This window comes from Episyrphus balteatus, chromosome 3 (genome assembly GCF_945859705.1).
Source record: "Episyrphus balteatus chromosome 3, idEpiBalt1.1, whole genome shotgun sequence".
Taxonomy (NCBI): domain Eukaryota; kingdom Metazoa; phylum Arthropoda; class Insecta; order Diptera; family Syrphidae; genus Episyrphus; species Episyrphus balteatus.
In genome coordinates this window covers 87,445,814-87,460,889 of record NC_079136.1, presented here as the reverse complement: position 1 = coordinate 87,460,889, position 15,076 = coordinate 87,445,814, and the positions used below count along the sequence as shown (strand labels likewise).

The 15,076-nt window shown below is 31.3% G+C and overlaps 1 protein-coding gene across 1 annotated transcript; it reads right to left on the bottom strand.

Annotated features, from left to right (window-relative positions):
- Window positions 1-8,641: 8,641 nt before the first annotated feature.
- LOC129917063 (peritrophin-1-like) lies at window positions 8,642-9,112 on the bottom strand. Its single transcript, XM_055997378.1, has 2 exons — window positions 8,862-9,112; window positions 8,642-8,798 (listed from the first exon to the last, which is right to left on the bottom strand). Exons 1-2 carry the CDS (start codon window positions 9,078-9,080, stop codon window positions 8,751-8,753), a joined length of 267 nt encoding a protein of 88 aa, XP_055853353.1. The 5' UTR covers window positions 9,081-9,112; the 3' UTR covers window positions 8,642-8,750.
- Between the last annotated feature and the right edge of the window lie 5,964 nt (window positions 9,113-15,076).

The following is a 15,076-nucleotide window of genomic DNA, read 5'->3' as shown; positions in this document are numbered from 1 at the left end:
TGTGTCAAAACAAAATTAAAATGGGTTATTTGTAAAATATTGTACTTTAAAGAATTAAATGGATGAAGATTTACATAGATGCAAATATGTAGGTGCAACGTAAGCACTAAAACTTTCGGTATTTATTATTCTTATTGTCCACAATTTTCATTTATTTGAAACTAGACGCGAGAACTACTCCCGAGCTCATATTTCCCAACTCTTGAAAAGTTGACAGTTCTTCCATTTCTCCCTGAGTAAAAATGGAATTCCGCCGCACCACCGCTGCACCACGTCCGCAGCACTTTTTGACCACCGCTGCAGCACGTCCGCACTATGATCAAAAATTTCTAAACCGCCGCATCACCGCTGCAGCACGTCCGCACCGTTTCATTTTGAAAAAAATGAAAAATATGAAAAAAATTCGCTGTACCAAAGCCGCTGCACCACGACTGCAGCACGTCCGCACTATTTCATTTTGTATGAAAAAAATTCTATTCTCGTACTACTTATACAAATGTTTAAGTCGTCTTCAATGTTATTTTGCCTTAAGTAACAAATTGCCAGTTCATGCAAACATGACTTGGTGGTCAAGTGGTTAAAGCATTGGACTTTTAATTGAAAGTGCTCGGGTTCGAATCTCCTTCTCGTCGGTAGTTTTTTTTTTATTTTTCAAAATTCCAAAATTATGTATGTATCATGGTGCGGCGCTCAAGATTTTTTTCTTTAAAAATTCAATTTCTATTTTTACTCGGGTCATAAAAACTACGTTTGTGTGTGAGAATAAAAAAAATAGTTGGAAGCCTGCTGAAAGCGTTTATTTATTCGCACGAAAATGCTTCGCCTCTCAGAAGAGAAATTCTCTTCTTGATTTCAAAACAGAATTCACTCAAAATCACTTATACTTATTACCTATGTCGTTTTTGAGTGGTTTCACTCAAGGATTCACTCATTCTTAAATCCAATAAAACAGTCCGAATCGCTTCCACTCAACTCTGAAATTTTATATCTGTATTGTTGAATAATCAAATAAATATTTTTTGCTTTTCTACTAGGAAATTTGGTTTGACGTTTGATTATTTAAATATAAGTGGTTTTGAGTGAATTCTGTTTTGAATTCAAGAAGAGGATTTTTATTCTGAGTAGCGTTCTGTCTGTCATATTCGTGCGAATAAAACACCTTCAGAAGGCTTCTGAATGATTCCGGACGCTTCCGGAGAGCCAATCGAAAACGACATTAAATAATTAAACGTCAAACAAATTCTCCTAGTGAAAAAACAAAAACATTTTGTTTTTATTTTTCACCAAACAGAATTGAGTGGAAGCGATTCAAACTTTTTTATTGGATTTCAGAATGAGTGAATCATTGATTGATTCCATTCGAAAACGACATTCACGTAGTTGAAAAAGATTTTGAAAAAATATTGTTCAAATAAAACCAACTGTATCTACTGGATCTACATTTCTTTAAATGTGTTAAAACAAAAAAGTCAGAGATAAAGGTAAGCTTGTCAATTGAGCCTGAGAAGTAGGTAACATTAAAATTTATTTCTTTTGAAGTTAAACTAATATACTTTGATAAACTGCACTTTGTTACATAAATGCATTAAAAAGTATGCTTTTTTTCCTGATTTTAAAAAAATTGTCCATTTTTTTAAAATATACCCCCCCCGATAAACGATTTTTTTCTTGTCTCGACCCAACCTAAACGCTCTAGCTTTTTGGCACATTCCTTCTGAATCACCCTGCATGTGAAATGTCCATACTAAATGCAAAAAAATGTTTGAGGTAAATTATTCAATGTCAAAACCAGAAAGTGTCCGAGCTAGATTATTAAATATCAAATACAAAACTTGGTAATTTCTGTAAAGCTTCTATAAGTTCATTAACCAAGCTTATCCGAAAAAACAAGCTTTCTTCGGTTAAGTTTATTTAACAGTATTTAAACAACTTATTAGAAGTTGTTAAACAAGTTCGAACTTCTATAAGTAATTAAATTTCTAAGCAATATCAATACAAGCTGTTTAAGAAGTATAACCTTCGAGATTTCAATTTTGTTGTGTTAGTTGGAAAGCTTTCTTTCAAATCTCAAAGCTTTGGTAGAGCTTCCGGAAAGCTTCATTTAAGCTTCTTTTAGGACTTAGAAGTACATTGTTATAAAGGGTCAAACTTGTATAACGTTCTCCTTTTTCATAAGAAGAAGAAAACGTAAACAAGAATTTGTTTTTTTTTTTTTTTTTTTTTTTTTTTTTTTTATGGACTTTATGAAATAAATTCAATTTGATGTTTTGTTTGACCTTTAGTCCAAAATAATGCGTTTCGCCCAGGAACAACAGTTGGGCTCATCAGTAAGATGCTGTTGTACCCTTCTTATACGCAAAATTTTTAGTTGATGATTACCAACACATATTATATTTTACAGTGAAAACTCACTGTAAACTATATTAGTTCCCCAGCTATCAATGTTGGTGGTATAAAGCTTTACAGAAGCAACAGTTACATCGGGCAGTGGTTTTTGCTCTAAAGCACAAATAAAAAAAAAATTCCAATAAAGCATTATAAAATTCAAAAACCAAAGCCGTAATTTATTATCCATACATTTCAACAACTATCAATGAAGGTTTACTTATTGTTTAAATTCACAAGCTTTCATACATAGGTATTTGGTAGAATTACATACTATGTACTTTTTGTAATATCCAGTGGTTTTGCAAAATTTTATAAATTATGGAAAATTTTATTTGATTTATTAGGAATTTTGAAGAAAAAACCTTATCTCCTTCATATTTAATTTTATTTGTCACTTAAATTATAACATGGCATAAAACCTTGATATATAGAGTCTGCATTTTGTTAATGGATTCAACAAAACATCCATCAAAAGCAAACTCTCACGTCAGGATGTAAATCACATAACACTGTGGTCACAACAATCCCAAGCCAAATAAGGACATTGTGTTAATCATATTGAGGAAGCTGTGGTAGTTCAGCCAAATTATGTCAATTTATATAGGAACATTTGTAAAAATAAAACATGTGGTAAATTTAACTGTGCGTGCAAAATTAGCGTTTTTTTATTTCGACTCATGAGGTCATGAATCAAATTCGTGATACAAGTGGACTTTTGTGGTGATGGTGGTGGCGTGGACTTTTAATTTAGGTTCTATTTATTCCACTGAATGACTTAAATTGGTTTTGGTTAGTTCAAATATAAACATTTACATATATCAGAAGTTTTTTTACTTACGATTTTGAAAATTATGTATGAATATCATTTTTATGAATTTTGATGTTCACTATGGCGTATGCGTACTTTTTCATGACCCAGAAAAATAAAAAAAAGTATCATGTATTTAACCAAAATCTTTGAGATATTGATTGATAGATAGTACAGGAAAGTTAGTAAAAAAACATGCATTTTGTGGAACGAAATACAGGACGGCTGAATTTTTCAAATCTGAAAAAGGGGTATTAGAAAAGCTTAAGTCCTGGTTTTCGGGACGCCACTCCCCTGGCGAAATCCGCCATTTTGGAAAACGCGAATCACTCTATATCTCCAAAACTATGGGTCCTATAGAAATGGTTGTCAGACCAAAGTTCTTGGAAATTTAATTATCTTTTTCTTTGTAGTACATTATATAGTTTTGAGGTTATGTTGTTTTAATTTATTTTTTTTCGGTTTTCTTAAGATTATAACAATCTTTTTCTTTGTAGTACATTATTTTTCTCAGCGGGCAATAGTTTTGAGGTTATGTTGTTTTAATTTTTTTTTTTTTCGGTTTTCTTAAGATTGTAACAATCCCAGTACTAGTTACATAATTTTTTAAACAGTAAAAGTTATAGACCATCAAATTTCCAATAATTTGGTATATTTTCAAAAGTCATGCGATGTATGAGTCGAAAGTTATTGAATTGAAAACTATAGTCTAAGTACAGGAAAATTAGTAAAGAAATCAGGCATTTTGTGGAACGAATTAAAGGGAGGCTGATTTTTTCAAATCTGAAAGAAGGGTATTAGAAAAGCTTAAGTCCTGGTTTTCGGGACACCAACCCCCTGGCAAAATCCGCCATTTTTTAAAACGCGAATTGGTCTATATCTCCCAAACTATTGGCTTGATCGAATAAGTTACTGAACCAAAATTGTAGGTAATATAAATATAATTCTTAATTCATTTATGTTCGATATAATCTAAATATTTGATTTAAAAAATCCTTTCATCATTTCCAGAACACCTCTAAAGAATATAATGTAATTTCTCATTTTCGGTCATTAAACAATACAAGAAAAGTGTATAAATGTTTTGGTTAGAGTCCAAACAACATTTACGTGCTGATAATGAATACTATTATATACATCAATAAAGGATCAAGGATGCCATTAACAAGCTATTCAAAGATGAGTTCAGTTCAAACGAAAATGGTCCACCAGAAACAATTAACATTATTGATGTGTTTAGATTATCTTCGAACTAATCTGCAATGAACATGGGAAAGACATTATTTTTGCATGTTTGCATAAGCTTTAAGTGTTGTTCTTTCGGATTGAATTAAATAGAAGTCATGGTTGGGAACCTTTGAGGAAAAAAAAGAACCAAAAAATAATAAATTTATGCGACTTATAGGTAAGTAAATCTACTAAAGAAATACATATTCAAGTTTAGCACACTTTATTGATTTATTGATTTGATTTAATTACCAAGAAACCATCAGTTTTTATGCTGTTTTCTAGTAGGAAAGACAAAAAGAACTTATTTAGGTATGGACAAAATGAAAAAATCTTAAACGTTTCACAATTGAAGAATAACTTCACCTAAAAGAAGTTTATTCACTTTAAAATAAATTTAATGAAATGAATAAAATACTTTTGTAATGTTTTTCTTACGTTGCAGTTCTAAGATTTATTTTATATTTTTATATTAATTTTCTTAATTACTTTAGGTCCTCACACATAGTCTTTGGGTAATAACTGAAGGGATATAGAGCCTCAACTAGTGTGCTATTTCCGGAGATGAACTTCAGCAGTATGCAACGCATGTTGCGTTGACTCTTCTTCCGCCGTGAATTTCTCGGTCCTTTAACTCTTCTGCCTTTTGAGTGAGTGGGGTTTCACAGTATTGTTTGGCTTCCTTTGTCTTTTCAAAACATGTTTCCAATTAAATTTACATCTTCGTTTAATTAGTTCAATGAATAACTGCCTCTATACGTATTTATGGAAGTCCCCTTTCCTTAATCTAGGTTTCAGTTGGATGGCAACGTATCATAGTTACAGTTACAGTTTATGTAATTTTCCTAGTGTTGCATAAAAAATTTAATTCTCAATACATGGCAACCCTGACTCTTCTCGGTTCAGTTGCTTACATCTAGATTTAGCATATAACAGATCATTTTTTTTTTCAAGGGACTCACAATTCTGCACGCCTGCAAGGCTGTAGCCTTAGCTGCTGGAGCGATTTCCTTCAAACTATGCAACAGTTTTGGGTAATTCCCTAGAAATGACATTTTTGGGACAAAAACTAACGGTACCTATCGCTGACATACAATGAAAATCGAAGAGTTTACTTTATTTTTGGCATTAACAATTTTGATTTAAATTTTTGTCCGTAATTTTAACTATACCTGGCATAAATTCTGAAATTTTCCTCAGTGATTTTGCTGATTGCAACGAAAATTTGTATACAGAAGCCTAACACTAAAATTAAAAAAAAAATTAAAAAAATACATTTTTATTAATCAATTTAATAAAAACAGTTTATAAAAAACAGTTTATAAATTTTTTTAAATTTTTTTTCAAGTGGTGATTAATATTTTCTTAAAAAAGCCATACAATAAAAAATGTTAGAAAATTAAAAAAAAAATTATAAAAACGATTTAAAAAGTTTTGAAAAGTTTGTTGTGAGATCTTTGAACATTTTTTTAAGTTTTAAAGTTGGTATGTGTTAGGTGTTTTGAACTCAATAAATAATGTCGCGTGTGCAAATTTATAACAAAAATTTTGAATTCAATTTTAAATTTTTCTTGGAGCTGATATCTTGAAGAAAAGAATTGATCACTGAGACCACGGTGAGTTGTTTTATAACATCAAATTATTTGATTTGAATGCACAATAAAAAAAAAAATTCGTTATTTGCGGGTCATCACCTCCATAGCAAGAGCACTAATAACCATACCAGATACGTACATACATACATATGTATGTACATAATGTTTTTCGTATGAAGCTTCAATACCATCTAGTTATTATTCTAAGGCCTTATATTGCAAAAAAAATAAAAATGAGTAGTTCAGCCTTCTGAAGGAAATTCAAGGAAGTATCTCCATATAGCCCAACATATATTTGCACTTTGTTGTTTCTTGATCAAAAAACTCTTACGGCCTAAGTCAGCCTAGTACCCGGTCTAGCTAGACCAGGTCCTAGCACTAGTACTCGGTCCTAACGAAAAGTTAGTACCTGAGCATTTCTTCACATTTATAGGACCCGACCTAAAATCACAAAGCAGTACCTACCTACTAAGAATTAATACGTCTAAACTGGTCTAACCCTAATTTTGACAATATTTTGACTTTTCAAATAATTTATTTTGATATTTCATACAAATTGCCAATGAAGAAAAAAAGAATATAAATTGTGATTTTTCAAAATACCCAACAATTAAAAAAACAATAATGATGGTGCGTGGGAGCGAAATACCCACTGAACAACCTGTAATAAAAATAAAATGTTTTCATGCTATATGGCTTTCTACCACTCAGCTTATTTAAAATCTATTTACCCGTATTTTTTCTGTTTTATAATTTTTAAATTTCCACGAATATAGATATATTGTTTAAAAGGCTTGCATGCGAATTGCATTATTTAATTAATTCCTTCAAAACCTTTAAGTTATTGTTGTGTATATTATTTCTAATTCGAAAAAAAAATGAAAAGAAAGGAAATGGTAAATGTAAGCTCTGACGCGAAAAAAAAATCGTAGTGCCAACTGGAATCAATTTGACACCGATTTGTTGTGGCGATCTCGTCCGTGAGATTGGGTTGAAATCGCTGTTAAATTGCAGAACAAATGGCGCTACAAATGAAATTAAAAGGGCAGATTGGGTCACAATTTCAGAACGTTACAATTCTCATCCTTCGGTAAGTTCTTAATTTCATCCCAACGTGCAACAACGTTCAAAATTTTCAAATCAGCCGATGATATTGTTTGCACATTCAGTGAAAACCATCCTTTACGATTTCGAAAACCTTCACTCTAAAAACGATATGATTCCAAAAATACAATGAATTATACATAATTATATAATTCATCTTACTAATTCTCCACCAGGTGATTGTATCTTCACATGGGTGCAATCGATTGCTCCGATGGTTCGCGGAAACTGGGCAAGTCTGTAAAATGTAGCAGCGGCTTCCTAGCGTTCCAATAATGTTCTTGGCATTTGGATAAATTCATCCAAATGTCGTATTATTGCCATACATACTTTTGGTAAAATGCGACAAACGCTGGCAACCGAAACGCCCATAAAATCGGCCACTGCAATTTGCATCGAACCACTTGCCATAAACCGTAAAGTTATGAGAAATTGTTGTTCAGGTGTTATATAACGACAACTGATAATAGAAAGGGTATGAAAAATCTCATGCTAAAATGTAATATTGAAACATTTTTTACCGTGTCTGTGGACACCCGAAAACGCCAAATGTAATCAATATCATCCCAATTGTCAACAGTATGGCGTTGAGGCATATGCTAAATGCGCTGTACCGATTGACGCAATTAATCGTTTTCAAAGTCGCGAAACAAATTGTCCCCATCAAAAATTAAATCCATTTTTTTCACAAAAGAAATTCAAATATGAAAAAAAATGCAGAAATCTGACAAAAAAACAAATGCCAAAATCATAAGAAAAATCAATTTAGTCAAAATTTACTTATTTTTGAAAAGACACCAAATCTTAAAATTGCTAGATAAATCTTAAAAAAAAATGGATAAAATCAAACTGTATTAAATATTATCGTCGCTAGACTGTCGATTTTTAGGTTCTAACTTTTAGGACGTCCTAAGCAAAAATCGGTACCAATTTGACAGTACTAGGCCTTAGAACTTTTGTGAAGAAATCATTTGGTACCGATTTGAGTCCTAACGATTGGTATAATAACCAGGTCCTAGCTGATTTTGAGGAGCTAGCTAGTTATTTTTTTTATTTACAATTGACTTAAAATTAACTTATGTCTAAGATTCATTGATAGATACAAAATTTTGTTGGCACAGAGGGGGCCTAACCTTATACAATGACTAAGTTATAAAATAGAAATAAATATTATACATGGATAAACTTAATTTAAAGTCTGCTGACTAGGTTGTCCTCGGGGTGTTCAGACCCGGATGTCCAGGAGCTAGCTAGTACCGAGTCCTAACTAGTATTCGGTCCTATATTGACAGTTCTAAGGCTTAGTACCTGAGTGAAGAAATGAGTTGATACCAATTTGAGTACTAACTTTAGGACTAGGACCGGTACTAGTGCTAGGACTCTGTGAAGAAATCGGCCGTTATATATTTAAATGCGAAAAAGAAAGTCTTAAAAAAAACTCATAGTCAATGATAGTTCATTTAAAGTTATTAGTTTGGCATGGATGGGGGTCCATATTACCATGATTGAAACAAGAACATTCTTAAACAAAAATAATAATTAGTTTGTTTGTTTTTATTTTGTTATTTCATTAATCTTAAAAGAAAAACGTACAACACAAAAAGTAACAGAGCTTATACAAAAGCAAACTATTGTTCTTCCAGTTTGCATCCAGCTGAGAGTGGAAAATCACAACCCTGTCAAATACACAAAATAAATTTTATTTTATATGTATAGTGAATTCTTTTTGATTTTCTCACCTGAGTAAACTTGTTAAAATGCAAACCAGGTGGACACCTTTGCAACACTGGAACTCCCCGATCGCATTTGTAAAAAGTTGAACAACTTGTAGGCGAAGGTAAATGTACAGCCATATCAATGTTACTTTGTGATGATGGGCAAATAACTTCAGATTCAGATGCAGCAACTAAAACAATACACAGTAACAAACTTGTTAGAATTAAGAAAACTTTTGCCATCTTTATTGCTAGGTATAAACTTTATTGCAAAAGATATGAAATTTAAAGGTAAAATTATTGAAACTTCAATTGGTTTTTATATATCGACAAGAGATCACTATTTCTTATCGATTACAAAGAATTGTTCTGCAGTCTCAAATAGAGTGGATATTGATGTTAAATTAATTGATTTGTAGGAGCGCCCTTTGATAAGAAAAGGTTACATATACATAATTTAATTAAGGTAGGAACTACGCATTTGAGAGATTTGTGTTTAATAAAAATAAAAAATAATAGTAGGAGCATAATTATTTATTCACAGATTTGTAAGAGTTAAGCCAGTTTTGAAGTGAAAAAGCCAATCAGTCAAACGATCAAATTCTCAAAAAAAGATAATTCCGTTTCATTTTTTTAAGGCTTAAGGGCACTTACTAAGTTTTCGATTTATTACATTCATTCATTCATTTCATTTATTTTATTAAATCAACTTAATTTTAAGATTTACATCTTATTTATAATTAAGTGCTAATTAAGGAAAATTACAAAAGGCATCTTCAATTAAATTTAAAAAAAAAATATAAATAAAAGTTAAAAAAAAAATAATAGAAGCAATTTATAATACATATTTACATCCCCTAAAAAATTACATGAATAAAGTTAATAGCAAAAGAAAACAAGTTAACAGAACAGCAGCAACATCAACAGCAATCATTAAACTGGGGCCCCATCTAGGACATAGAGTATAATATAAAAATAAGTTTTTCTTAAATTTCCGTACTGTGTCCACATTCCTAACATGTGTTGGAAGGGAATTCCACAAACGAGCTGCATTAACAAGAAACTGTCGCTCGGACGTAAGGCATGAGAAGCGAGGAATAATGATTTGATTTGATCGTCTTGAAAGCGAGAACTGGAATGTATCATAAAGGTATGAAGGCTGGCGCGTACAGATAATTTTAAAGACCGTGACAAGAGTTCGAAATCTAAGTAGGTTGTCAAAGGAAATTCCATATATACTTCTAGAAAACTCGGAGATGTGATCGTAGCGCCTAAGACCAAAAATGTAGCGTGCGATATTATTAAAAATTACATTCATTTTCCTCTGACTGACACTGTCAAGCTTACAAAAAATTTCACAACCGAATGTCAGAATGGGTACGACAAGTGTCTTTGCTATCATTTTTCTAGTGTTCAACGGTATGAAATTTCTTGTTGGCCATAATAATCGAAGAGCTCCATAAGCTTTACCAACAATTTGATTGATGTGGTCGTTCCAACTCAAGGTTCTATTAAAGCAAATGCCAAGAAGTTTAGCCGTATCCACAAATTCGATTTTTGAGTCACCCAGTTGAATATCTGGGAAACTACTTAAATCGAGAGGCCTCCTAGAGATTACAAGGCATTTGCTTTTTAGCGGATTTAAGGTAAGCCCACATTTAACTGACCATTGTCTAACTGATGACAGATCCACGTTAATTGCATCCACACAATCGTTGACCATGTCGATATGGCAACTTTTCATTAGCTGGATGTCATCAGCAAAAAGATGTTCTTCGCAGTGGCGAAGAAACAAAACAAAAACGACTCTACTGATTTGGATTCAATTTTCGATATGTTCAAACTTCCAATCTTGAAGCATACAAAAAGTGTTCATCTTTTTATTAAATTATAGTCATTCGTATACCCCACCAGTCTTTCTAGCTCATCAAATACATAAATCCAACTCTTTCCTAATTTTACGAATTTTTTTAAGCCTTATCAAACAAGACTGGATTTTTTTCAGCTGCATTTCAATTTCTTCAATTTCCAACCCGCCAAATTTGAAAAATGTAGTTTATCAAAGGATAGCATATCAGGGTACATTAACGTGTTTTTTTTTCAAGTTTGGAAAATACTTGCAGTTTTTCAATAGGGGAAGTACGGATAAGACTGCCTTTGAGGGAAAGTCTATTTGTTTACTATGTTTTATGAAAAAAAAAATAAATAAATTGACAACACTTGAAATATAAAACAAATGGCTTCTGGTATGACATATGATCAATTATATCTGTAAATATGAGCAAGTTCGGTTGAAGCCCCGAAAAGTTACGGTAAATTTTGTGATTTTTCATCAAATCGTTATTGTTCATTCGAAAAGTAATTTATACTTTTAACAACGAAATAATTTAAAGTTTTGGACCGATTAAGGTATAGCATACGTGTGTGATTTATTGAAAATAGATTTCATTTTTGAAGAAACAAAATTTGAAGCTTAACATTCAAATCTATGAAATGTTGGCAAATATTAGAAATAAAAATCATCAGTTTTGAAAACCACGTTGGCGTTGTGTGACAAGAAATAAATTTAACTGGATGTAGCAGCCAATGCTGTTGCTCCAGAGTGCAATTGGATTACTTAATTGTTGACGTGCCCTTAATATTCCATAACCTGCCATTGAACGAAATAGTTAAAAATCTTAGAATTTTTTTTTAAATCAATTAAAAAAAATTCATGTACCAAAAAACGAAAAAAGAATGAATATTCCAAAAAAAAGTATATAGCACATTTCATTAAGTCAAATCCGTATAAAAGTGTACATTTAACCCTTTCGGACCCAGCGTTACTCTCATGTAACATTTTTTTTAAAAATTCGTAAAAAATATTAAATTAAACAATTTTTTAGGTTACGATGGCTTAATTGAAAGATAATAATGCCTAGTTACTGGATTATTACAAAATTTTAGTCAAATATCATACCTTTAATTTTTTTTTATCAAAAAAGGGACTGAAATTCACTTTTTTTTTTTTTTTTTGCAAAAAAAAAATGTTTTTATACAGTGCCGCTCACTTGAATAGCACACCTTTTTTTTTAGTTATAAGTGCATATAATTCCTGTCTCTTAATACCAAAATGATCAATATTTTACTTTTTGGTATGTCCCCTTATGCACTCTCTCTGTGAGCGAAATCATTCATTTTCAATGACCCGTTAGTTAAATTTTGCAATTTTTTGCGGAACAACTCTGAAAAAAGTGCTCCTATTTTGGCTCACTTGAATAGCACATCCGCTTTTTTTTTAGTTTTCGAGTGCAAATCAAAGAAGGTATGTCTTTTAGTAATTTAAAGCTGATTTTAGTTTAAGTGGGTCCCACGAAATAATTGGTAGAGGAAGAAAAAGCGAAAATCATGAGTGCCCCCGTCTATTCGCCAAAAAGGTAAAAAAATGCAACAAACCCGGAAATTTCTTTTCAATTTTTTTACGCAATGAGCCCAATTGTGAATAAAATATGAAAGGTACTGCAGCTGACAAAAGAGCGATTCTACGACTCGCGTCAAATTCACATGAGCCTTCCGCCAAAATAAAGGAAAAAGTGGTGTAAAAGCAAGTGCTTCCATATTGAAACCACTGATTTCGACGGCTAAACAGTTGAAGCCATTAAAGCTAAAGACAAAACCATCGATAAACACCTCCCGTAAAGTGCAACTCCTAAGTTTCTGTCGATCTTTTGACATGAAATAAAGCATGTTTTCTCCGATAAGAAAAAAATTAGTTTAGATGGCCCCCATTGTATATATATTCTTATAGTACTCTCATGAAGTAGAATTTTCTGTTTTGCGTCGCCACCGCTGGGATCGCTAGTTTATTTTATGTTTGAACCTTATGCAGAAAATTGAAATGCAGATCTACCAAAAGATGTCGCTAAAGTATTTTCATGGATTGATAGTACTATAGAAATATATATACAATGTGGCCCCGTTGGCTTTAACTATTATTGTCATGATCCAATGCATGGCCCTTCTTTAGCATAAAAAAGTTCCAAATGCCCAACGAAAAACATGAGACAAATCCTCTTATAACAAGAAACAATGAAAACAACCCCTCTCACTGAGAACTATTATTCGACTTATAAACAAGGGAAATTTTTTTAAATTTTTTTAAATTTTCTTACGGAATGATGCTTTCTTAAAATTATAATAACTCGGCTCGTGTGGGTCGTAGAGAGCTAATTTTTTTTTAAATTGTAGATAATTTAAAGGACTACAACAGTAATTTATTTTTTTAGCCAATACTTGCACCGTTTACAAAATAATAAGGCAAGAGTTTGCTAAACAAAAAAAACGTCTTTGACTTAATATTACTTATTTTTTATTTGAACTTATATTGAATTATTTTTTATTTGTTTCAACAAAAATAATGTGCACCGAATTGATAGGAAATGTTGTAACGAACAATTAATAGCTTTATTTTTTGTCGTAGAACATTCTGAAGCCGAGTTATTTCCAAAAAACGATATTTTTGGGTGTTTTCGCACCGGTTTTGCATGCGTTCATTTATCAATTGCTCGGCCATCTTTGGTGATAAAGAGCTGATTTTTTCTGTAAAATGCAGGAAATGAGTAGGGCTACAAAATAGATTAGAAAAATGTCAATCATGATATAAGCTTTTTTGAAATAATGACAAAAATGTGTTTTTTAACAACAAGAATTTGACTTTAAATGGCTGCCATTTTGTATTTACTCACTCAAATACAATGAAATTACATACAACGATAGAAAATATTATAAGGAAGAGAATGTATGTTTATTTTTTGGTCTACGACAATCTGGAGCAAAGATATTAGCTTAGAAGTAAAATATCCCAAAAAATGCATTTTTGTGAATAACTCCGCTAAAAAGAATGATCAGGTGGTGAGAAATTGGGTTTAAGCCTTTTAAATATACCCCTATCGATCCATGAAATAAAAACTGACAGTGCCTCTCTGCGCAAGGTCAAATGACGCTTTGACTGGAGTAAATGCAGAAAGTGTTTTGTTTTTTTGCTTAGAAGAAGTAGCATACATTATAGTTTCATAAAAAGTTATTTTCTCAGTTCTTCGACTTTTTTTGGTGGTCATAGGCAGTGCATGTTACTTACATGTAACATGAGAAAAACACATTAGTTTTGCTATTTATTATTTTGGAAAATAACTTTTTGCTATTCATATTTCTTAGTTGTGATGTTTTTGACCCAATAATACCGAAAAAACATTTTTTAATATTGATTTTCGTAGCTTGGGTTCGAAAGGGTTAAGTTATAATTAGACGGTAAACGCAATTGGTCAAAGCGTTGAATCTTTCACGTTTCACCATCAAAACCGTCAATACCAAAACAACGCCTTGACAGCATTTTTCGTTGATGATTATCCGTCATGGCATTCTTAAGAAATCACTGAAGTCATTTAAAAGTCAACACGTGCTTTTAATCACTTTTAATCATTTTGAAAACAACATTGTGCAAAGATAATTTTACTTTTTACTTTTACATGTTATGTATATTTATGTATATTCAATGAACAGTAAATAATCAAAAAAGGTGATAAAAATTCGTTATTTTGTCAGTGAAGCGATTTCGTTTATCATTCATTAATATTTTATTATTAAGGGTCACTGAGGTGTATGTGTAACATTTTTATTTCGATTGAAAATAAAATCATTTTCTACTTATAATTATTATATTTTGTTTTGTTATTACTCAACCTTAGTAATATTTCGTATCCTTTTACCTTTTTAACTGCCATTTTGATTTATTTCGAAATAGTTCAGTGAAATCTTAATACTCTTTTAATAAAATAAAAATTAACGATTCTAGAAAAAAAATCAAATGTAAATCCATTTAATCATAACCCAAAATGCCAAATCCTTTTTATGCGAAAAATAAATTTAAATTTTACGAAAAGTATTTACGGGTAGACTGCAACTCATGAATATCTCATGTGGATTAAAAAAATTAATCTTTCGTAATGGGATTACCTTCAGAATCAAATTTATAATTTTGTTGCCTGAAAAGGTTTAAATTTTCAAGTGTTGAGCAAAGCTTTCATCACATTGTTTTCATAATAAGCTATCTGCAAACAATGGTGTCTTCAAGAATTATTTTCATTGTGTATTTTACAAAAGTTTCTTTCAGCAGCAGCTTTCAACTTGCCAACCGTTTAAAAAGTAACTAATGCATGTTTGTTCATTCTCGTGCACTTGTTGTTGTGTGCTTCTGCTATAGT

What these genes read in the sequence shown, in the direction of transcription:
- LOC129917063 (XM_055997378.1), bottom strand. Translation starts at nt 9,080, where the DNA reads ATGGCAAAAGTTTTCTTAATTCTAACAAGTTTGTTACTGTGTATTGTT. An exon ending in ATTTTAACAAGTTTACTCAG is followed by an intron (nt 8,799 to 8,861) that starts GTGAGAAAATCA and finishes TGTATTTGACAG; the next exon opens with GGTTGTGATTTTCCACTCTC.